At 39.3% G+C, this 22,804-nt stretch overlaps 1 protein-coding gene across 18 annotated transcripts in view; it reads left to right on the top strand.

Annotated features, from left to right (window-relative positions):
- Positions 1 to 22,804, top strand: part of lrrfip2 (leucine rich repeat (in FLII) interacting protein 2) — a 35,328-nt gene that overhangs the window by 4,995 nt on the left and 7,529 nt on the right. For 3 of the 18 annotated variants that reach the window (XM_041789376.1, XM_041789372.1, XM_041789369.1), the window contains exons 2-20: positions 1,305 to 1,451; positions 9,953 to 10,039; positions 10,418 to 10,471; positions 11,090 to 11,143; positions 12,032 to 12,070; positions 12,153 to 12,227; positions 12,802 to 12,849; positions 12,961 to 13,026; positions 13,140 to 13,229; positions 15,189 to 15,242; positions 17,295 to 17,345; positions 17,446 to 17,502; positions 17,727 to 17,798; positions 17,920 to 18,033; positions 18,533 to 18,574; positions 18,978 to 19,109; positions 20,103 to 20,174; positions 20,866 to 21,036; positions 22,189 to 22,281. In XM_041789376.1, coding sequence (XP_041645310.1) covers positions 1,362 to 1,451; positions 9,953 to 10,039; positions 10,418 to 10,471; positions 11,090 to 11,143; positions 12,032 to 12,070; positions 12,153 to 12,227; positions 12,802 to 12,849; positions 12,961 to 13,026; positions 13,140 to 13,229; positions 15,189 to 15,242; positions 17,295 to 17,345; positions 17,446 to 17,502; positions 17,727 to 17,798; positions 17,920 to 18,033; positions 18,533 to 18,574; positions 18,978 to 19,109; positions 20,103 to 20,174; positions 20,866 to 21,036; positions 22,189 to 22,281 — 1,461 coding nt within the window. In that variant the 5' untranslated portion in view covers positions 1,305 to 1,361. Of the gene's footprint in view, positions 1 to 1,304; positions 1,452 to 1,669; positions 1,750 to 9,952; positions 10,040 to 10,417; positions 10,472 to 11,089; positions 11,144 to 12,031; positions 12,071 to 12,152; positions 12,228 to 12,801; positions 12,850 to 12,960; positions 13,027 to 13,139; positions 13,230 to 15,188; positions 15,243 to 17,294; positions 17,346 to 17,445; positions 17,503 to 17,726; positions 17,799 to 17,919; positions 18,034 to 18,532; positions 18,575 to 18,977; positions 19,110 to 20,102; positions 20,175 to 20,865; positions 21,037 to 22,188; positions 22,282 to 22,804 lie in introns of those variants that run through there. The other 15 variants (XM_041789383.1, XM_041789380.1, XM_041789378.1 and 12 more) reach the window with 8 other exon arrangements.

Raw genomic sequence — 22,804 nt, 5'->3', positions numbered from 1 at the left:
AGAGGGATTCTTTGCAGCATGAGATGGAGCATTGTCATGCTTGAAGAAAATTTTGCTACAGAAGGCGCTGCTCTTCTTTTTGTACCATGGAAGAAAGTGGTCAGTCAAAAACTCTATATACTTTGCCGAGGTCATTTTCACACCTTCAGGGACCCTAAAGGGGCCTATCAGCTCTCTCCTCATGATTCCGGCCCAAACATGACTCCGCCCCCTCCTTGTTGATGTCCCGGCCTCATTGGGACATGGTGGCCATCCACCAACCATCCACTACTCCTCCATCTGGACCATCCAGGGTTGCACAGCACTCATCAGTCAACAAGACTGTTTGAAAATGAGTCTTCATGTATTTCTGGGCCCACTGCAACCGTTTCTGCTTGTGAGCATTGGTTAGGGGGGGCTGAATGGTAGGTTTATACATGACTGCAAGCCTCTGGAGGATCCTAAACCTTGAGGTTGGTGGGACTCCAGAGGCACCAGCAGCTTCAAATACCTGTTTGCTGCTTTGTAATGGCATTTTAGCATCTGCTCTCTTAATCTGATGAATTTGTCCATCAGAAACCTTCCTCATTATGTCTTTATCTGCAGGAACCCGTCTGTGCTCTGAATCAGCCACAAATTTCTTCACAGTACGATGATCATGCTTCATTTTTTCCTGAAATATCGAATGTTTTCACTCCTTGTCCAAGGCATTACAATATTTGACACTTTTCAGCAGCAGAGAGATCCTTTTTCTTTCACATATTGCTGAAACCTGTGGCCTGCTTAATAATGTGGAACATGTGGAAAAGTGCATTTTGAGGTTTTTATTTAAAAAAAAAAAAAAAGTTATCATTATGAAGTTTGTTCAAAAACATTTGAATTATGCTCTAACTGTTGATGACTTGAAAAATATTATGACTGTCATTTGCATTGATATTTAGAAAATCAGAGAAAAACGTCGTTTGCATAATAATGTGGAACGCGGTGTATATATATTGCGATATATTGTGATCTATACAATTTTTTCAACTGTTTAGCTGATTCAGCAGTAGTCTTGCCCTCATGTTTATTGTATTTCTGCAGTAGGCTATTTTATTTTCATGTGGCACTTCTTGCAAACCTTATGTGTCATGTCCATCTTATTTATGTCCTACTTGTATTCCTGATATAACTATAAACTGATATTTACAGATGATAAAGGCCGATATTTACAGCTGAAATAGATTAACATTTACATTTTATGTCGGCTGATATTTCCACTTTGGTGTCATATTTCCCCTCAGGTGTGCTGTATTTTCTCTCATGTGTGCTGTGTTTCCTCTTAGGTGTGCTGTGTGGATCATCGTTGACTGACCGCCACCGTGGTCGTTGGAGCAGCAGGGATGGGGACTCAGGGCTCTGGACGGAAGCGAGCTCCTCTCAAAGATCGATTCTCAGCTGAGGATGAAGCCCTGAGCAGCATCGCCAGAGAGGTCAGATCATCCTCCTGTCTTTATCCCCCCTTAGAGCCGAATAATAGGTGAACTATCTCAGCTGGAAGTTACTGCAGCAACTGAAGAACTACCCAGGAAACATTTCAGAATAAAAGCACCATGTGAAAACCTGGGTAGTCCCATCACAGAAACAAAGTGTGGGAACAGTGGAATAATGACATCCACATCCACCCATCCTAACTGTTGTCTGTCTTTAGATATCCACTCTCAGTAAAGTCAAGAAGAAAATCCTCAGAGTCTAACTGAAGGAGATAGATCGCCACCTACTGCTTTGGAGGTGAGATGCTCTGACCATAGTACCTGTACACTGGGACAGAGAATATTCCAGTTTAACATCCTGATGTAGCTGAAACCACAGACCAGGAAACTCTGTGTTTACTGGACTACCTTACTCATACTGCCCCCTAGTGGAGATGAAAATCACATTTTAATTCTCTCCACCTGGATCAAACTCAGCCACTAACATCAGAGTAACCTTTGACCTACAAACAGCAGCAGAGTACCATTTTAAAGAAAAAGGACTGAAATCTAGTTAACCTGACTAAGACCAGGATAGAGGAGGTCTGTAGGAGGAACAGCTGTTAGGATCTCGCTCTCCCGCTGAGTCTCATGGTGGTGTTTCTGTGTTTTCATGTTGGAGCAGCTGACCTGTTCAGACATGTCCAAATTATTCTGTCTCCATCAGAACGCTGCTGATCCTCCCAGAACAACAACCAAGACATTTGAAGGTTTTTAACCAAGCAGGGATCAACCAGAAAGACAGAGGGTTTTAACCATTAATAAAGCAAGTAAACAACAACCAAGAAGTTTGACCCTTTAAGATTGTTTTAATTTTAGTCACACTCAAGGTGCTAAGCACAAAAATGCCCTTTTCATACAGTAGCTGTGAAAAAATTATACAGTCATATTTGATTCTCCTTTCATTAAGCTAATTTTTCCACCTACTGCTAACCTAAATATTAATATCAAATATTCATGCATTTTTAAAGATTTTAACCCTCTGAATGCCAGTTTTTTGGTCATGATGCAACCATGTTTTTCTTAAAAAAACACAGAAAAATGTATTATTTAATAAACTACATGCAAAGTATTATTTTGTCTTGAATTATTACAGCAACAATGATTAGCAGCATCATTGGTTTCAATTTATTAGTATTTTTTGTGCAATGCCACACACTGACTCTTAAGCTGCTAAGCACAAAAATGCACTTTCCATATGGTAGCTATAAAAAAAATACAATCATATTTTATTCTACTTTCAATGAGCTATTTTTCACCTACAACTGACCTAATTGTTGATATCAAATATTCATTAATTTTAAAAGAATTTAACCCTATTGAATGCCAGTGGTTTGTCATGATGCCGCCATGTTTTATGATTAAAAAACCACAGAAAAATTAATTATTTTCAATATAGTAAAAGCAAAGGAAATTGTTGTGTTGAATTATTACAGCCTGGGATATGTTAAAGATAAGTTGCAAGTTTGGCATATGGATTTTAATGCTTTTTCCACATGTTTAGCCTCTTTTTTCTACATATGCCAAATAGGGTCAAAATTACTTCATCTGTGGAAAAATAGTAAAAATGATCAGTGCCAAAACAAAAGCTCAGATTGACACCCAGATCTAATAAAATGCATGTATTATGCTTTAATGGAAGTGAGATCAAAAATTGCTATTTGAATGGGTTTCAATGGGGCATTTTTTTGCACTTCACAGCTTGAGTGTAACTTTTTCTTTTAAACAGTGTATTTTAGAATTACTAAAGGAGCTGAGCTGGAAATAACAAGATCAAATAAAAATACACAATCTTGCCAAAATTCATGCCATATACATGAACACAGACAAAGTTATAAAAAAGCATGAAGGATGAAAGTGCCTAAGATGTGCACAACCTCCCCTAAGGGTTAAAGGTGGTTTTAACCAAGCAAAGATCAACCAGTCAGGTAAACGTTTAAATGATCAGTGAATCAACTGATAAAAGAATGTTCTGTATTAAAACAGTAATCCAGTTCTATATGTAGAGTCCAGCTCTGCTGTTTCCCTGTTTTAGGACGAGGACTGTTCATTGAGATCTGCTGTTCCTGAGTTTGTCTTCATGAAGAAGAAAAAGCCTTTCAAGTTTCACTTCCTGGTTCAAACTGGAAGTGGTCCCAGAATGCATGTGCCCTCTGGGGTCACTTCCAGTTTGAACCAGGAACCCCCAGAGGCAGAAACCGGATCATGGACTGAGGGCTCTAATGGAGACCCCCCCCCCGACGCACACACACATACACCCACACACACACACACACACCCCCCACATGAATCATGAGGTGTTTTAGTTATATTGATCAGGTGATCCTGTGGTGAAGTGTGACTGTGTTGGTGGTGCGACGGTGATTCTACTCTCCTGTTACCCCCCCTCCCACAAAAACACACACACACACACACACACACACACCCCCACACACACACACACCACCATGAGCTATAGATAGAGCAGAGACAGTCGACAGCTGCAGACTTCAGTCACGTCTCTGCTTTAAATCAGTGATAACCCTCTAACAGACACGTTTAAACCTCAGACCGAGTCTCATTAACCCCACACAGAGCCCTGACTCTGACTCTAGTCTCTGAACTCAGAGGTTTAAACACTTAAATAAAAAAATCAGTGGTCTGGCCCTGTCACATGACCCTCACAGCAGAGACGCCGTCTGAGCACGCTGGACGTGACGTAAAAACAACCACCAGAAATGGTGGACAATAGGGGTGAGGGAGAAAATCAATACAGCATAGTATAGCAACATTGTATTGATTCACATTCGCCAATTATCTCTTTTTTTTCATATTAATTTCTAATACGAACTGAAGTCAATGATAGTGAAAAATAAAATCGTAATACGTGGTATCACAGTACTTACTGTATTGCAAAATGTATGTATCATAATAACATCATATTGTAACCTAAATATTGCAATATTAAAGATTTGTGACCCGAGTAGCGTGGTAATATCATATCATGACAACCCAAGTAAATAGAAAATGCAATGTCTAAATGATTATTTAATTTTTTTAAGGGGGGAAAAATGTTTTAACTCAGCCATATTGGAGGGTTTTCCAGCATGAACTGCCATTTAAGGTCACACCACAGCATCTCAGTTGGATTTAAGTCTGGACTTTGACCGGGCCACTCCAAAACCTTAATTTTTTTTTTTTTTTGAGACATTCAGAGGTGGCCTTGCTGGTGTTTTTCGGTTCGTTGTCCTGCTGTATAACCCAAGAGCGCTTGAGCTTGGGGTCATGAACTGATGGCCGGACGTTGGTCTTCAGGATTTTCTGGTAGACAGCAGAATTCATGGTTCCATCAATCACAGCAAGTGGTCCAGGTCCTGAAGTAGCAAAGCAGCCCCAGACCATCACACTGCCACCACCATGTTTGACTGTTGGCATGATGTTCTTTTTGTCAGATGCTGTTATTTTTACTCCAGATGTAACGGGCTGCACACCTTCCACAAAGTTCGACTTTTGTCTCGTCAGTCCACAGAATATTTCTCCAAAAGTCTTGGGGATCATCAGGATGTTTCTTGGCAAATGTGAGACGAGCCTTTGTGTTGTTTTTAGTCAGCAGTGATTTTGGCCTTGGAACTCTCCCATGATGCCATTTATGCCCAGTGTGTTTCTGATGGTTGAGTCATGAACTCTGACCTTAACTGAGGCCAGTGAGGCCTGCAGGTCTTTGGATGTGGTTCTGGGTTCTTTTGTGACCTCCTGGATGAGTCGTCGTTGCACTCTTGGAGTCATTTTGGTTGGCCGACTACTCCTGGGAAGGTTCACTACTGATCCCAGTTGTCCCCATTTGTGGATAATGGCTCTGACTGTGGTTCACTGGAGTCCCAAAGCCTTGTACTCCAGACTGATAGATTTCAATTGCTTTGTTTCTCATTTGTTCTTGAATTTCTTTGAATCGTGGCATTATGCGTTTCTTTCTGAGATCTTGTAGCCTACTTCAGTTTGTCTGGCAGTTTCTATTTAAGTGATTTCTATGTTCAACAAATCAGGTGGTGATCAGGCCTGGGTGTGGACAGTGAAACTGAACTCATTTTTCCAAAAACTGTGGTTAATCACAGTTAACTCATGATTTAACAAGGGGGGTAATTACTTTTTCACACAGGGTCAGATAGGTTTGGATTTTTTTTACCCCCTTGAAAAATCAAATAATCATTCAGACACTGCATTTCAATTTACTTGGGTTGTCTTTGTGAAATATTAAAATTGGTTTGATGATGTGAAACATTTAAGTGTGATAAATATGCAAAAACATCAGGAATCAGAAAGGGGGCAAATACTGTTTCGCAGCACTGTAAGTATCGTGGGGCCACAAGTGAGTTCCCCACCACCACCACCACCACCACCACCACCACTGAACAGACTGGATCATAGCCAGACTGATGAAACCTGGATCAGATGATAAATCTGGTTCAGAACCATGCTGATGATAAACGTTTTACCATCAGTCTAAAAGGTTTTAGAATAATCCTGAATAATGTCAAACCTCTTCAGTCCAGTGTTTATTAATCCAGTCTAATGTTAATATCTGTCCTCTGATTGGCTGACAGATGTAAACACTTACAGGGTCACTGATGGCGCCCTGAGAGTGTTTAAACAGTAAAACCAGGAAGTGGGTCAGCCTCTGTTACTGTTGCTGTGTTTACACCTGCTGCCATGGAAACCTGAATATCTGAGAACATGCTGAGGCAGATAAGAGAGCTGAGGAATGTTCCACACACCAGCTATTCAGGGAAAAACACAGCAGCCGTTTGATTTAGATCCAGCACCAGATTACTGTGTTCTAGCCACAGCTGGTCTTCATACAGGTCCTCAGTTAGGGTCTCTGCTTGTCTTCATACAGGTCCTCAGTTAGGATCTCTGCTGGTCTTCATATAGGTCCTCAGTTAGGGCCTCTGCTGGTCTTCATATAGGTCCTCAGTTAGGATCTCTGCTGGTCTTCATACATGTCCTCAGTTAGGATATCTGCTTGTCTTCATGCAGGTCCTCAGTTAGGATATCTGCTTGTCTTCATGCAGGTACTCAGTTAGGATCTCTGCTTGTCAGTTTTGGTTAAATCATTCATAAACAGACTTAAAGGCAAAGGGATGAGAATTGACCCTTGGGGGTACCCATGGTTTAATAGAGCAGAGTTATCTTTGTCGACTCTCAGACTGTTCTTTATTCCGATGAGACAACTCGAGCCAACCAGCTGTATTTTTAGAGAAATTAAACTTAGTTTAACATTATACCTGCAGAAATCTAATATCAGTCCTGATTAAAGATTTCAGTGGGTTGACAGCGGTATTTTTAAAGTCATTTTAAGAACATGTGCCTTTTACTCTGGCAGTACCTAAAACCTCAGCCAGATCCAGATCACTGCTCACCAGGGTTTACTGTCTCTGTTATTAAAGCTGGCTCCTGTTTCCATCTGTGGTGTCTGGAAGGTTGTTTTAAATAGCTATGTGTGTTTAATTTTTCTTCCGTTTAAATAAATATCTCCCTTAACCCATGAAGACGTTGTCTCAGGATCAGACAGTATCCAAAACTTCTACCCTTAAACCAGGGGTGTGAAACTCAAGGCCCAGGGGCCAACTCCGGCCCGTGGTACAGTTATCCTGGCCGCAAGATCATATGGTATTTTTATTATAACTGGCCCATCAAAATTTCCTCCAGTAAAAAAAAGGTACATTTAACCTTGAATATTTTAAATATCCTTGCCAAGCCATAAAAAAGTGAAAAGTGAAGTGAAAATAATTATATAAAAAGTCATGAATGTGGAAAAAAATTAATTAGTGTTTTAACTTCAATTCAATTTTGCATCTCACAATTATGACTTAAACGTATGATTTTGACTTTTTATTTCAAATTTTGTCATTTAAGATTCAAAATTTTTAGTCTTCTTTTTACCTTTTGAATTCATGATTTTGAATTTCATCTCACTTACCTTTTAATTCCTACCTTCTACTTTTAATCCCATAGTTTGACATTCTGGACTCACTATTTAGAATATAAACTTTTGTTTCGACCTTTTAAACTCATGATTTTTAATTTAATCTCATATTTTGACCCTTTTAATCCAAGATGTCAAATGCTATCTCATATATTGACCTTTGACAATCATGACTCAATTTTCTATCTCATATATTTGCCTTTTAAAAACATAATGTTGACTTAATTTCATTTTTTGACCTTTTATAATAAAAAGTTTGACTTTTTCTCAGATTTTGAGCCTTCAACCTTGAGGCCCTCTTTTAAAAAATCACACTCTCCCTCTTAAAGCCCTTTTATGACATTGGATTTATTTAAAAGTATTAAAAATGAATGAAAAAATGTTTTCTTTCATTTTTGATCCTCAACTCCAGTCCTTGTATAGCAGATGTGAATTATTTTTCATAATTTTAACCCTATAAATGCCAGTTTATTTACATAATGCAACATTTTTTGACAAAAAAATCAGTTATTTCTTTTTGAAAAATGCAAAGCAGATTTTTTTTGCAGGGATTATTAGTCTTGGATATGTCAATGATTAGCAGCAACACTGATTTTGAGGTACTAGTAAGTTTTGTGTAGTAACAAAAACATTAAAAAAAAAAATCACACTCTCCCTCTTAAAGCTCTTTTAGGATATTGGATATATTTAGAAATATTAAACATGAAAGAAAAAAACTTTTTTTTTTTTTTTTTTGGTCTTTAACTCCAGTCCTCATCATGTATAGCAAATGTGAATTCATTTTCATAATTTTAATTTTCATCAGACTCTGACATCCACAGAAAACACCCGAAGTAGTTTTAGTTCAGATAAATAATTCCACTGGCCTACAGTCACTGATATATCCTCTCAGTTCAAACAAGGTCATCATCTCCCACAATGCCTCTCTTCAAACATTGAAAAATGGTGAAATTTGGTGGCATTTTTTGGTGTGAAAATATTTTACCTCTGAATGGCTAAATTACAGAGGAATTAGCGAGATTTCTTACTTCTGTATTGCAGTGGCAGTAGAATGAATATAAGTGGTTTTAATGGGAGTCAATGAGGCCTAAAAGGACTTTAGGAGGGGGAGTGTGAGTTTTTTGTGGATGATGAAATTTCAAACATTCATTAAAAAATGAGCATCTTTGTCAAATATCATCATGTTAGCATGGTAACTGCCAAAGTAAGGGCAAAAAATACAATTTAAAAGCCCTAAAAAAGCTCTAGGAGGGCCTGAGGGTTAAACTTATCATTTTGACTTTTTTCAAATTCCAAAATCATTTATCATTAGTGCCACATTTTTTTCCCTCTATGATTCATTACTGGTGAAAATAAGGTTGATAGTTTATGGTTAAATGTAGACCTTCTTAGGCTCTCAGGTTAGACCTAAATTCAGAATCCGGCCCCTGCTGTGAGTGAGTTTGACAGCCCTGCCTTAAACCTTCTGCATGTTTCCCTGTGACAAATGATTTTACTGTCACATGGTCAAAAACCACATTATACATGAGGCAAGTCAGACCAGGTACCTGTTTGATTTAGTCCCTCTACTTTTACTGAGTGTGAAACAGCCAATAAGGACACAGTAGCTGGGTTTCCATTACAGTTTTTCGCAAAATAAAAGCAATATTTCTTAAATTTCAATTAAGTACAATTGTGCATTCAATGCGTTTCCATTGAAGGGAGTTTTGGGCATAGACCTTGCACATCTCGTAAAATCTCATCTCGCGTGAATCCGCTGCAGGGAAGCTTGACGCTCAAAACCTGTTGCGTGTTGGTACGGTTTTGGTTACATCTACGGCAGTTGCCTTGATAATTTTGAACAAAAGACGAAGTTCAGAGGTCAAGTCCCTATGTATGGCAAAAGCCACGCATAAGGGTGGAAGTATGATGTTAAGAAAAGTCTCGTCTCTTCCTCTGTTTACGCGTACAACGCCATATTGTCACGGAGTGACTGATCACGTAACACCGTACGTCACGTCCCGTTACTTGTAAATGCGGAAAAAATGTTTCCATTGCACTTTTGCGATATATTTCTATATCGAAACGCCTGAAAAACCCTCCTCATGAAAGCGTAAAAACTTTAAGCGATATTTTAGGGGTTTTTTTTCGAAATTCAGGTGTTTCCATTACCAGTTTTTTATTGCGCTATTTCGATTTTGCACATTTCCAAGTGTAATGGAAACCCAGCTCGTGTTGGTGACAGGGATTAAACACTGCAGTGTTGTTCACATACCTCTTTGTTTAACTGAGTGAGAGTAGAAGCTCTCTCTCCTCTCTCACTGAGGTGTTTATGAAATAATGACTAACAGCTGATAATCAGACAGGATCTGATGATGTGGAGTAATGTTTGAGCTGAACTCCACAGAGAAGGAGAGCAGGGTTTTAGAATGCTTTTCTATGAGCTGCACGTGTTCAGGCTCAGATGAGACCATCCTGGCACCAGTGCTTCTCCAAATAAAATCCTCTGTGTTTGTCTCAGGCGGAGGCGAGGCTGGCGGCGAAGAGGGCGGCTCGTGCAGAGGCCAGAGATATTCGAATGAGAGAGCTGGAGCGACAGCAGAAAGAGGTAAGAAGACTGAGGAGGAGTGGTTAAATCATTGTTTTATGGTTGGTGTTTTAAACTTTCAGGTAACAGGATGTCCTTGAGATCACCTTTGAGAGGGTTACCATGGTAACTGAGTGATGGTGATCCTCCTCAGTGTTTGACTGAAACAGGGAGTGCTGCATGTCCACAGATCACACAGAGCTGTCTCTGTGACTAAAACCCTGGTATAACATTGTCTCTCTGTATATGAGGCTCTAATCTGCTCTGATTAAATGTGATGTGTCATGCTTGATCGCCCTCCTACAGCTCTCTCTCTCTCTCTCTCTCTCTCTCTCTATGTGTGTAAAGTTCTGATCAGATTAAAATGTGACATGTCATACTTTGATCGCCCTCCTACAGCTCTCTCACCACTCCTCCAGCAGCAGGAAGTGGGGTCAGATCCACCAGTGGATGGTAAACGTTCTGGTCCCGTTCCTAACCGTGTGGATTTGAGCGCTGACAGCATGGAGAAACGCGTTCATAATCTGAGTAACGGCGTGTTTGGAGTAGAGATATCAGGAAACCAGGATGTTAACATTGATAGTCATTATTAAGTTAATTATTTCTGCACGTGACGCAGCGTTTTAACGGCATGTAAAAGGAATGAGTTACAGTTAGGACTATACAAGTTCTAACCAGATTCCTGTCTGAAGGTAAACCTGGTTTATCAGGATCTCAGAATAAAGAACTACATTACCCACAATCCTAAAGTATCAGAGCGGCTCTAACTGTTGGAACTGGACATAACCTCATGGTGATAATGATGGCATGCGATTGGATGTTATTGTTTGATGACATGGCAGTGTGTGATTGGTGGTCATTAATCATGTTTGATGACATCATGGCTTCTGATTGGCTTTCACTACAATGATGTCAGAAGTCGAGCACGGTGTGAACAGTGAGGATGACTGCAATGATCTTCCTCCTCTCACTCTTGTCCTCTTTACGCCCATCTTCCTCTTCATTCTTCCCCCTTTTCTGTTTCTCTTCCTCCTCCTTGTCTTCTTCCTCTTCTTGTCCTCTTCTCTGTAGGCTGACACAGAAAAAGCTCGATCTTCTTCTCGTCACAGCAGCCGACACCGCCGGGTCTGTACCCCCCCACTCCTCCCCAAACACGCATACAAACAAAGGCTGTGTCCTAAACTGAGTCTTTACCAATGGTCGTCCTAGATGTGGCGTCCTTTTTCATTATTCCTCCTAAATGTTGCGTCCTTTCTCATCCTAAATGTGGCGTCCTTTCTCGTCCTATTATGAAATTATGAAAGGTCATAATTATGAGATAAAAATTCAAAATTATGAGATAAAAATTCAAAATTTTGAGATAAAAAGTCAAAACTATGAGATTATAAAGTCATAATTTTGAGGTAAAAAGTCCAAAGTAAGAGATAAAAAGTCTGCATTATGAGATAAAAAGTTGAAATTGTGAGATTAAAAAAACGTCAAAACTATGATAAAAAGTTGCAGTTATGAGATAAAAAAATGTTAGGATTAGATAAAAAGTCAAAATTTTCAGATAAAAAGAATTATAAGAAAAAGTCAAAATTATGAGAATAAAAGACGTAGTTGTGAGATACAAATTCAAACTAAAAAATAAAACTCAGAATTATGAGATAAGTCATTATTTTGTCTTTTTATCATATTTTTTAATCTCATAATTTTGACTTTTTTATCTCATAATTACGATTTTTTTTATTTTATAAGAGCAATTTGAAAGCCTTGTTTTCAATAACTGCCTTGCTTTCACACTTTTTTTTATTTTTATTTGGCAGAAATGGGCTTCCGTATATATCAGAGCAGTGGTTAAGTTAGAGTTTCACAGGCGTAGACTAATGAAGATCTGTTAAAGTCCTGTGACCATAGTGCAGTAATACCGTTTGCATCCAGTAGTGGTATGTTGTTTGGGACGCAGCCTTACACCCTCACTCCCTTCCTCCATTAAAACTGTTTCTTGACTCCATGTTTCCATGATGGCAGGGTCTGGATGATGACACCATGTCAGTGTGCAGTTACAGGGTGGGTTCATTGATCAGATCATTCATAGGACAGGTGAGGTGTTTACTGTCTCACCTGATGGTTTGTTTATTTTCAAATGAAGTCGACCTCATCAGCGCTACGAGACCTTGGCTCCACCTCCAAGACTCGCTCCAGCTCCCGTAGAAAAGACGCCGCGGTGTGTGTTTGTGCATGTATGTGTTTGTGCATGTGTGTGTGTGTGAAGTTTGTGTTGTAGTAGAGTTTTCAGGTGTATCAGGTGGGTGGAGAATTTCTGTCTAAATTAAAGGCTTTTATTTTTAATAAGTTAAATTTCTTTTATTTAAATTTTTTTTAATGTAATCAATACAAGGATAATGCCAGCATAGGTCACATCTTCATCAGTGAAACCATCAGACTGTATTTATAAAGACCCTGATCTGGATCAGTGTCATGTAAGGACCCTTAATGAAGAGAGAGAGTCCAGACTGAACTCTTCCGTGGAGTGGTTTATTATCAGGCTGATCATCAAACTATAAAACCTTAGAATTTATTTTCTTGTGGTGCCTTGTTTTTTTCTTTTTGTTGTTTACTATGTTGGCTTCTCTCTTTGTTGCTGTGCTGGTTGCTGTTTTAATTGCCTTACTGGTTGCAGTGGTGTGTTGAATGGTGTAGTTGTCTCATGGGTTGTTGTGTTGGTTGCTGTGTTGATTTGTCAATTGTCAGCAACACTTACAGCTGATGGGTTTTTGTTGTTGTGATTCTTTCTTCAGTCTGATGGACTCTCCTCTAGCTCTGCCCTCAAGACCTCACGCTCCACTGTACGTACCCAGTCATTTCACGTGGATTTACCTGTGTGATCACCTGGATTTACTTTTTTGATCACCTGGATTTACCTGTGTGATCACCTGTATTTTCCTCTCTCTGATCAGAGCTCAGTGTTCAGTGATCTGCATGGACACAGAAAGTCTTCCTCATCGTCTAAGAAAGAGCTGCTGGTCAGTTTAATACCTATTCAGTAGATCCATGGTGATGATGATGATGTGGATGGTGGTGATGACGATAATGGTGGTGATGGTAATGGTGGTGATGATGATGTGATGTCCCTCAGACTGGACTGTACCACGATCAGAGGACCTACAGCAGCCTTTCAAAGACCAAACCACCTCCTCCTCCTTCCACCTCCTCCTACACTCCTCGGGTCTGTCCTCTCTCTTTCTGGTCCTCTTCATATTTCTGATAAATGTCCACGTGTAGGCGGGTGTTTTGAGAAAACGAAGGTTCATCTGTGTTTGACCTTTAATTCACTACCAAGCCGCGTTTTAGGGAACTGAAAAGACCACTTTTTTTAAACTCCAGAGGTGCCTGAACATCCTTACCTTTGGTGATGATGTCATCCTTCAGGGCATATAAACATTGTGTTCTTGCCTTTGATGATGTCATCCTTTAAAATTTATAAAACATTCAGTCCTTTACTTTAGATATATACTCTCTTTAAATTTATCTAACATTCTATAGTTGCCTTTGGAGATGATGCCTTCCTCAAAGTTTATAAACATTCCACCCTTACCTTTATATGTGATATCTGCTTTCAGGGCATATAAACATTCCTACATTCCTATCACATCCTTACCTTGAGTGATGTCATCCTTTATGTTTTTAAACATTCCATCCTTGCTTGTAGAGATGATGTCATCCTTTAAGTTTATAAACATTCCATTCTTGCCATTGAAGATGTCATTCTTTACATTTATAAATATGTAATACTTTTAAAGTTGATGTCATCCTTTTAGGTGTATAAATGTTCCATCCTTGCCATTGAAGATGTCATCCTTTATGTTTTTAAACATTCCATCCTTGCTTGTAGAGATGATGTCATCCTTTAAGTTTATAAACATTCCATTCTTGCCGTTGAAGATGTCATCCTTTAAATTTACAAACATTTAGTACTTACTTTTAGAGTTGATGTCATCCTTTATATTTATAAACATTTCATCCTTGCCCTTAGTTGTGATTTCCCCTTTAAAGCTTCTAAACATTCCTACATTCCTATAACATACTTGCCTAAAGAGATAACGTCATCCAATAAGTTTATAAACATTCCATCCTTGCCATTGATGATGTCATCCTTTACATTTATAAACATGCAATACTTACATTCAAAGATGTTGCCATCCTTTAGGTGTATAAATATTCATTTCTTGCCATTGAAGATGTCATCCTTTAAGTTAATAAATATTCCATCCTTGCCTTTGAAGATGTCATTCTTCACAGTGACAAACATTTAGTACTTACTTTTAAAGATGATGTCATCCTTTAAGTTTATTAACATTCCATCCTTGCCTATAGAGATAATGTCATAGGTCATAGCTGCTTCAATACTCCTTAGACTTAAGCCACACCTCCAGCATCAGATGTTTTTAGAAAGTACTGAGTGGACAGGATTGTTTTTAGGGGAAATGCCAGTTTTCAAAAACCCCCGCCTATATGTGGACTAGATCTTGATCTGTTTTTAGTTAGTCTGTGAAGTTTAAGGGAGACTGATCATCCAGCGATCTGGGCTGCACAATATCAGACGATCTGTCATTGTGATGTCTTTTCCAAGGGTATTTTCTTTTTAGATGATAGGACAAGAATATGTGATTTTACTGGGTTCTATGTAGTCACAGTGATATGAAGTGAAATTCATGAAAAGAGTCTTTATCAACTCCACTCAGTCTTTATGTCTACTTGTAGGTGTTTCACATCATTCTTTTGTTAGCAAAAGGCATTCAGAGCAAAAACAAACTTACTTTTTTCTACCGTAGTTTGTAAATCAGTTGATTAATTGACATCAAAAAGCTTCATCTGACTCCATGGAAATGACATGTAGTCGTTCAGTGTATCCATCCATTGGAGAAAATGTTCAAACGAAAAATGCAAAGCATTCATAAGTGGATAATTTCTCCTAGTCACAGGTATAAATCAGGGTGTATATTGTTAATTCTCATGTGGGTTAATGATTTATTTAAACCATATTGTGCAGCCCTCTGATCTTTTCAGCCATTCATAGACTAATATAATTCTTCTAATGATCTCCTGTAGTATCAGACTGGTTTGTTTCCTCTCTTTGTTTTCCTCCTCTCCTCCTCCTTCATGTCTCTTACCCACTCTCTGACAGGCCTCCTCCTCAGCCTCCCCATCTACTGCCGGCCTTCCACGCAGCTACAGCACGGTCAGAGCGTGTTTGTGTGTACTGTCTGGACACATTCCTCTGATAGAGGCTCGGTGTGAGAGTTTAAATTTAGCTGCTGCTCTAAGAGCTGTTCACACCTCTAAACTAAAGAGGAGGGTTAGCCTAACCCAAACATCAGCTCCTCATTAAATATATGATACTCCTAGACCAATCAGAATAGAGGTTTATGGTCACTTGCTCAGGTACAGGACAGTACAGGTACATTGGTAAAAGAGAGTCATAGAAACCTCCCTTCTAGAAATATGAAATAAATGAATTTATATGACTAAACTCCAGGGATTTAGACTGTAACTATACTTAAAAATAAAGGAAACACTCTCTCTATAAAATTCTCAGCTGGTGAGTCAGGGGCCAAAGAGGGGACGTGTTTTCAGTGGGTCTTGGATTTGTGAGTCTCTTAAAAACTTTGGTCCATTCTTAAAGTTTTTGAAGCAGAAGGAAAATTAAGATTACTTTGCTAAATTTTGCTGAATCAGTGGACTTTTGAATGCAGTATAGCAGTAGGGTGTGATTAATCAAGATTAACTACAGACATCCTGCAATAAGTTGAATTAACTACAGAAATCCTCTGGTTAACCGCAATTGGCTAAAGAAATCCTGTGATTAACCGTGATTAGCTACAGACATCCTGCCACTGATTGCATTCAGGTACAGACATCCCACGATTAATCCCAATTAGCTACAGTCATCCTGCAGTTAATTGCAATAAGCTGTGAACATCCTGCCTTGACACTTGATTAACTGTAGAAATCCGGTGATTAATTTTAGACATCCTGCAATTAACTGTGATTGACAATAGACATCCTGTGATTAACTGCAATTAACTGTAAATATCCAGCTATTAACTGTAGTTATCCTGAAACAACATGCGATTAACTTTAGACATCCTGCAATTAAATACAACTAACTGTAGAAATCCTGTTTTTAACCATGATTATCTACAGACATATTGTGATTAAACATGATTAGCTGTAGACATCCTGTGATTAACTATGAATAACTGTAGACATCCTACTACTAAACACTATTAACTGCAGCTATCCAGCGATTAACCACAATCAACTATACCTGAATAAGTGTGGGCATCCTGCAATTATACTCAGTGGACTGTAGAAATCCTGTGATTGACTGCGAATCTCTGTAGACAGCCAGTGATAACAATGATTAACTGTAGACATTGTGCGATTAAATAGTATTAACTGCAGACATCCTGCAATTAACCACATTTAACTATAGGCATCCTACGATTAAACATGACTAACGGTGGGCATCCTGCAATTATACGCGATTGACTGTAGAAATCCTATGATTGAGAATCACTATAGACAGGAGGCAATAACCACAATTAACTGTAGACATCCTACGATTAAATGCAATTTACTGTAAACATCCTGCGATTAAATGGAATTTACTGTAAACATCCTGCGATTAAATGGAATTTACTGTAAACATCCTGCAATTACACATGATTGCCTGTAGACATCCTGCAATTAAACACTATTAGCTGTAGACATCCTGCGATTAAATGTGATTAACTGTAGACACCTGCGATTAAATGCAATTTACTGTAGACATCCTGCAATTAACCACGATTACCTGTTGACATCATGCGATTAATCATGTTTACCTGTAGACCACATGCGATTAAGCACGATTAACTGTAGACATCCTGCAATTAAATGTGATTAACTGCAGACATCCTGCGATTTATTGGGATTATTATTATTTTTTCAATCGATAAGTATATTTGACCTAATTTTTCAGAAAACACTTTTTGTAATAGTAACCAACTACAAATAAACAGTAAAGTCACATGATGCAGAGATGATGGGCTCTATGTCTGGTGGAAAAGCAGAAGAAGCAGTGGCTAAGTCCGCAGTACAAATACAGTAGTAGTAATACACTTATAGGTGTGTGGTGTGTTCAAAGATCTCTAAACTGGCCTGTTTTTCTTAGTGCTTGTTCTGATTGGTGGTGTGTTCAAAGACCTTCAAACCAGCGTGTTTTTCTGAGTAGTCTCTATGTCTGCAGGCTTCTGTTTACGATGACACTCTGTACGGCTCAGGATACTCCTCTAAAGCTGTGAGTTGTGTTAGTGTGTATTATTTTGTGTATTATTGTTTGTATTGGACACTTCAGCAGAGCTCATCTCCTGACCCCCACACTCCCCCTCCCCTCACAGCCCTCTGAATACAGCTGGTTCTCGTCTGCAGCGAGCTCCACACAAACCAGCCCGGCGGTGAGCTCCACCATGCAGCATGCCATTAACACAAACACTGATAACAAGCCCCGCCCCATTACGTCAGCCACCCAGTGTATCACCCATAGTACTCATGCACTCATAAAGCAGTACTTGAGATTCCATGAACGTTTGTATTTGATAAACTGAAAATCAAGTGTGTCTACCGGTGTATTCCTACATGTGTATCTCTATGTGTATATTTCTACGTGTACGTGCTGCAGTCGTCTTCCGATGAAGACACGGTGAGCAGCGTGTCTCAGCAGCCCGGTAGGAGAGGACGCAGAGACAGCGTGGTGAGCAGTAAACGCCGTTGTCATCAGAAATCAGACGGTGACACCATCACATTCATTTATCATCCATACATCTCTCTAACCTTCCTGATTTAAGCTCCTCTCCTCATCTTTTCTCCATCAGTCGTCCGATTTCTCTGACTTCAGCGAGTCCGCTGCCGATTATTTCAGCCGCTCCAACAGACGGGGTAGCGTGGTCTCTGACCTTGATGATCTGAGCATCCCTGACCTGGACGCCGTGAGTCAACCAGCGTGATCAAAGGGTTATCAGTAACACTGATAATATTGATCAATAATATGAAACATAAGAACAGGAGCATGGAGGAAAAAAACTGATCCCTAACCAGTCTGAGCAGCATGGAGGAGTTAGTTCTTCTTCTGTGGTTTTTGATCTGTGAACATGCAGCATGGATTGATGGAGGAGTTAGTTCTTCTTCTATGGTTTTTGATCTGTGAACATGCAGCATGGTCCTGATGGAGGAGTTAGTTCTTCTTCTGTGGTTTTTGATCTGTGAACATGCAGCATGGTCCTGATGGAGGAGTTAGTTCTTTTTCTGTGGTTTTTGATCTGTGAACATGCAGCATGGTCCTGATGGAGGAGTTAGTTCTTCTTCTGTGGTTTTTGCAGCACTGACCCACTCTAACAGATTTTCAGGCAGCAGCTCAGAGCATGAAGACGCCTTGCTCAGTTTATTTTATGACATTTGTGTTCTTAACGTTATGTTTCTCTGTTCCAGCTCGATGAAAAATGTGACAAACAGTTCTCAGACTACAGCAGGGTGAGTACGTTTACCTTCATCAGCTCTGAGTCAGTAAATTTGAAATACATTTAGTCTTCTATGAAATACTTGATTACATGTTTACAGTTTTTTAAAGGAACATGACATCTAGAAGATAAAACTTGCAGCACTACTTTTTAATCATTGATGGTGTTTGATGTACAGAACAGGTGTGACAGTTTAACTGGTGTTGGATTATTAGGTGACACTCCGTTATTATCTCCCATGCAACATTAATTTAACTTACTGCCTCTAAAAACAAAGCATTCACATTGAAGTTTTCTGTGTCTTAACTAAAATTTGGAGTTAAGAAGTCTAGTCTGTGGTTGTATTAAGGTTTTAATGGAGGATCTGGATGTATGATGTGGATGTATTAATGGACTGTGTTTCTCTCTGTCTCCAGCCGTCGTCTCGATGTGCGACGCCTGGCCTCTCAGCGGCCACATTAGCATCTCTTGGTGGTACGTCGTCTCGTCGTGGCAGCACAGACACGGGCAGCATCTACGATCCCGACACGAGTCTGAGCGAGCTTAGGGTGAGAAGAAGATGTTTTTAGAATTGTATTACTGTTTCTCTGTTTTTACAATGTTCATTTATTATTTTTATTATTATTGTTGTTGTTATTATTGTTAGGATTATTATTATTTATAATTTTGTTTTTATTATTATTTTAATAATGATAATTATTATTGTTGTTATTGTTGTTGTACTGCTTCATTGTTACTTTAATTTACTCTAATATTATTATTGGATTTTAAATATCATTAATTATTTTGAAGCTTCAAAGGCTGACATTCACTATTATTATTTTTTATTTTCTTAAGTATATTATAATTACTGTTCTTGTTATTTTTGTTATAATTTTATTATCAGGATTGTTATTACTTATAATTTTGTTTTTATTATTATTTTAATAATGATCATTATTATTACAGTTGTTGTTATACTGCTTTATTGTTATTCTAATTTATTATAATATTGTTATTAATTATAATTATCATTATTTATTTTGAAACTTCAAAGGATGACATCATCTCTATTATTATTTTATTTTCTTAATTATCTTATTATTGTTGTTATTATTATCATAAATATCATGAATATTATTATGGTATTGTTATTTATGTTCATATATTGTTAGATTTTTCATATTATTATAATTGTTGTTGTTTTTATTATTTAGTAATGATAATTAATATTAGACTTTTTTGTTATTATTATTAATGTAATTAATATTATTACTGTTGTTATATTTTTATTATAATTCTTATTTTTCTATTATTGATATTAGTATTGGAGGTATTTATTTTGATATTGATGAGCTCTGAACTGACTGACCTCCACATGTCATCTTATTGGAGAACTCTATATTACGGCTCCTTTCTCTGCATTTGAACGGCTCAGTTTCCTCCTGCTTTAACCTTTTCCCCTCATGGGTGATGGGTGGGGGAGGGAGGGTGATGTGATGTCAGCTCTGGTGCTCTGTAACCTCTCCCCCCTCCTCCCCCTCCTCCCCCGTGCTCTGCAGGACATCTATGAGCTAAAGGACCAGATTCAGGATGTAGAGGGCCGCTACATGCAGGGGCTCAAAGAGCTCAAGGTAGAGAGGGGGGGCTTCCAGCATGCATTGCTCCTACTGTAGAGAGGCTCCCAGCCTGCACTGCTCCTACTGTAGAGAGGCTCCCAGCATGCACTGCTCCTACTATAGTGAGGCTCCCAGCATGCACTGCCTCCTCTTCTTCTGTAGTGAATCACTAACAACCCCCTTCCCCACACCTCCACCTTTCTACTTCTGTTGCATGGTCCCACCCACTTCCTGTTGTGATGTAACTCACTTGGTGGATTCAGACAGAAATTTCCAGGAATGCACTGGTGTTCAGGGTTCTGAGCAGAGTGGTAGTGCACCCCATGCTGGTAGACAACAGCATGAAGACTTTGTGATGATAACTAACCCACCTGGTTAGCTTAGCTCTACCTGGTTAGTTTAGACCCACCTAGTAAGTTTAGACGCACATGGATAGTTAAGACCAACATGGTAAGTTTAGATCTACCTGGTTAGTTTAGATCTACTAGATTAGTTAGATCTACCTGGTAAGTTTAGATTCCCCTAGTTATTTTAGACCTACCTGGTTAGTTTCGATCCAGATGGTTATTTTATATCTTTATAGTTAGTTTAGATCCACTGAGAGGTGTTCTCAAACTGAGGTTATGGGCACTAAAAGGAGGCCATCTTTGGACACAGATTTAAGAGAGTAAACGTGGTTAATGCTTCTGTAACTCCGCCCCTTTAGGAGTCTCTGGTGGAGGTGGAGGAAAAGTATAAGAAGGCGATGGTATCCAATGCTCAGCTGGACAACGACAAAGCAAACCTGATCTACCAGGTGGACACGCTGAAAGACGTCATCGAGGAGATGGAGGAGGCTATGGCTGACATGAAGAGAGAGCTGGAGGAGAAAACCAAGGTGACTGGTCATACCTGGTTTCACACAGTCACACCCGAGGCTTGTACGACGAAGCTGGATTTTCTCTTATCGAGATAACTTAAGGATTAACCCTGGATTTTCTGTACGACGACACTGGTTCACTTCTTACCAGGATAAATCACCGCAGTAACATATGCTGAACAGCTAACCTGCTCCGGAGCAGGTTATGTTCTGGATACGAGATCAGCAAGTATGAAAGCACCGCCTCCTGACCAATCAGTTCTCTTGGAAAATGGCCTGCCCATTCTTAGAAGATCCTGTAGACGGATTGTGAGAAGAGTGCTTAGGAGAGAAAGATTATTTAGGGATAGATGATAAGAGATAGAGATAAATTCTGGTGGTTTCATCCATACAACAGAGACAGTGTGTAGAAATAAAGCCCTGTCACTCGCCGCTTTGATGTTTGTTTTTATATTTGATTTTGACTTGTTCCCAAGTCCTTTTTGCTCCACTAGGGTTGCATCTGAAACAATAGGGTTAATAATAATGGTCACACATGGCATAACTGCAGAAACATGGACTTATGGAATGCACAACTACTCGTGCTGTCACAGTGAGGAATTAATTTTACAACACAAAGTTCGCTGAGGAAGCTCTGCCCCAAACATCTGTGCCGTAATAAAGTGAAACTGAGAGATCAGAGTGCTGTCCGTTTATATTGTCCGATGAATTGATATTGTATAATCTGACTAATTTCCGCATTAATAGAGTTGGCAATTTTCTGTCAGCGTTCCTTCCTGGTTTTTGCTGCGGCGACAGTGTTGCTTCTGGCCTGGATGGTTGCTTTAAATTCCTCATATTTTTAAAAAATGTTTGTCTGTACCTCCATTGAGAAATACGCTGCTCTGCAGGGTTTTTCCAATTACGATTGGTCAGACGCTGCAAACACCACCCCTTTTATGTGAGCGTGCACTGATCCAGATTGGAAAACCCTGGGTGCAGTTACCGAGTTGATAACCAACTTCATTTGTCTTAATAAGTCAATCCAGCCAGCGGAGAGATATCCCAGGCATGCTAAATCCAGCTTTGTCATACAGGTCTTAGGTCATACCTGGTTACGAATCTGTTTGTTGTATTGATTGGTTGTTGGTTTGATTGATTGTTTTTTCTTGCTTGCTTGTCTGTTTTTAGGACCTGGAGAGACAAAAACACACATGCTCAGTTCTGCAGCACAAACAGGAAGAGCTAAAGGACGGGATCAGGCAGAGAGACGAGCTTATACAGGTGAGAACATCTGGACAGGCTGCTGGAACCTGCTGCCGTTTGATTGACAGCTGTAGGGCCCTCCCCCTATCTGCTATGACCCAATCACTGACCTCGTCAGTCTTGTCCTCTTCATCTTCTTTCATCAATGTCGTGTCTTCTTGTCCTCTCTGTGTCCCCCTGTCTCTGTCATGTCTCCTTGTCCTCTGTGTCTTCTTGTCCTCTTCATGTCCTCATGTCTCTGTCATGTCTCCTTGTCCTCTTTGTCTCCTTATCCTCTTCGTGTCTTCTTGTCTCCATCATTTCTCCTTGACCTCTTTGTCTCCTTGCCCTTTTTATGTCCTCTTGTCTCTGTCATATCCTCTTGTCCTCTTCTCTCCATCATTTCTCCTTGTCCTCTTCATGTCCTCTTGTCTCTGTCATGTCTTCTTGTCCTCTTCACTTTCTTTTGTCGCTGTCGTGTCTTCTTGTCCTCTCTGTGTCCTCTTGTCTTTGTCAAGTCTCCTTGTCCTCTGTGTCTTCTTGTCCCCTTCATGTCCTCATG

This window comes from Cheilinus undulatus, linkage group 6 (assembly GCF_018320785.1).
Source record: "Cheilinus undulatus linkage group 6, ASM1832078v1, whole genome shotgun sequence".
NCBI lineage: Eukaryota > Metazoa > Chordata > Actinopteri > Labriformes > Labridae > Cheilinus > Cheilinus undulatus.
Note: the sequence above shows the minus strand (reverse complement) of the source record. Positions and strands in the feature narration are given on the sequence as shown.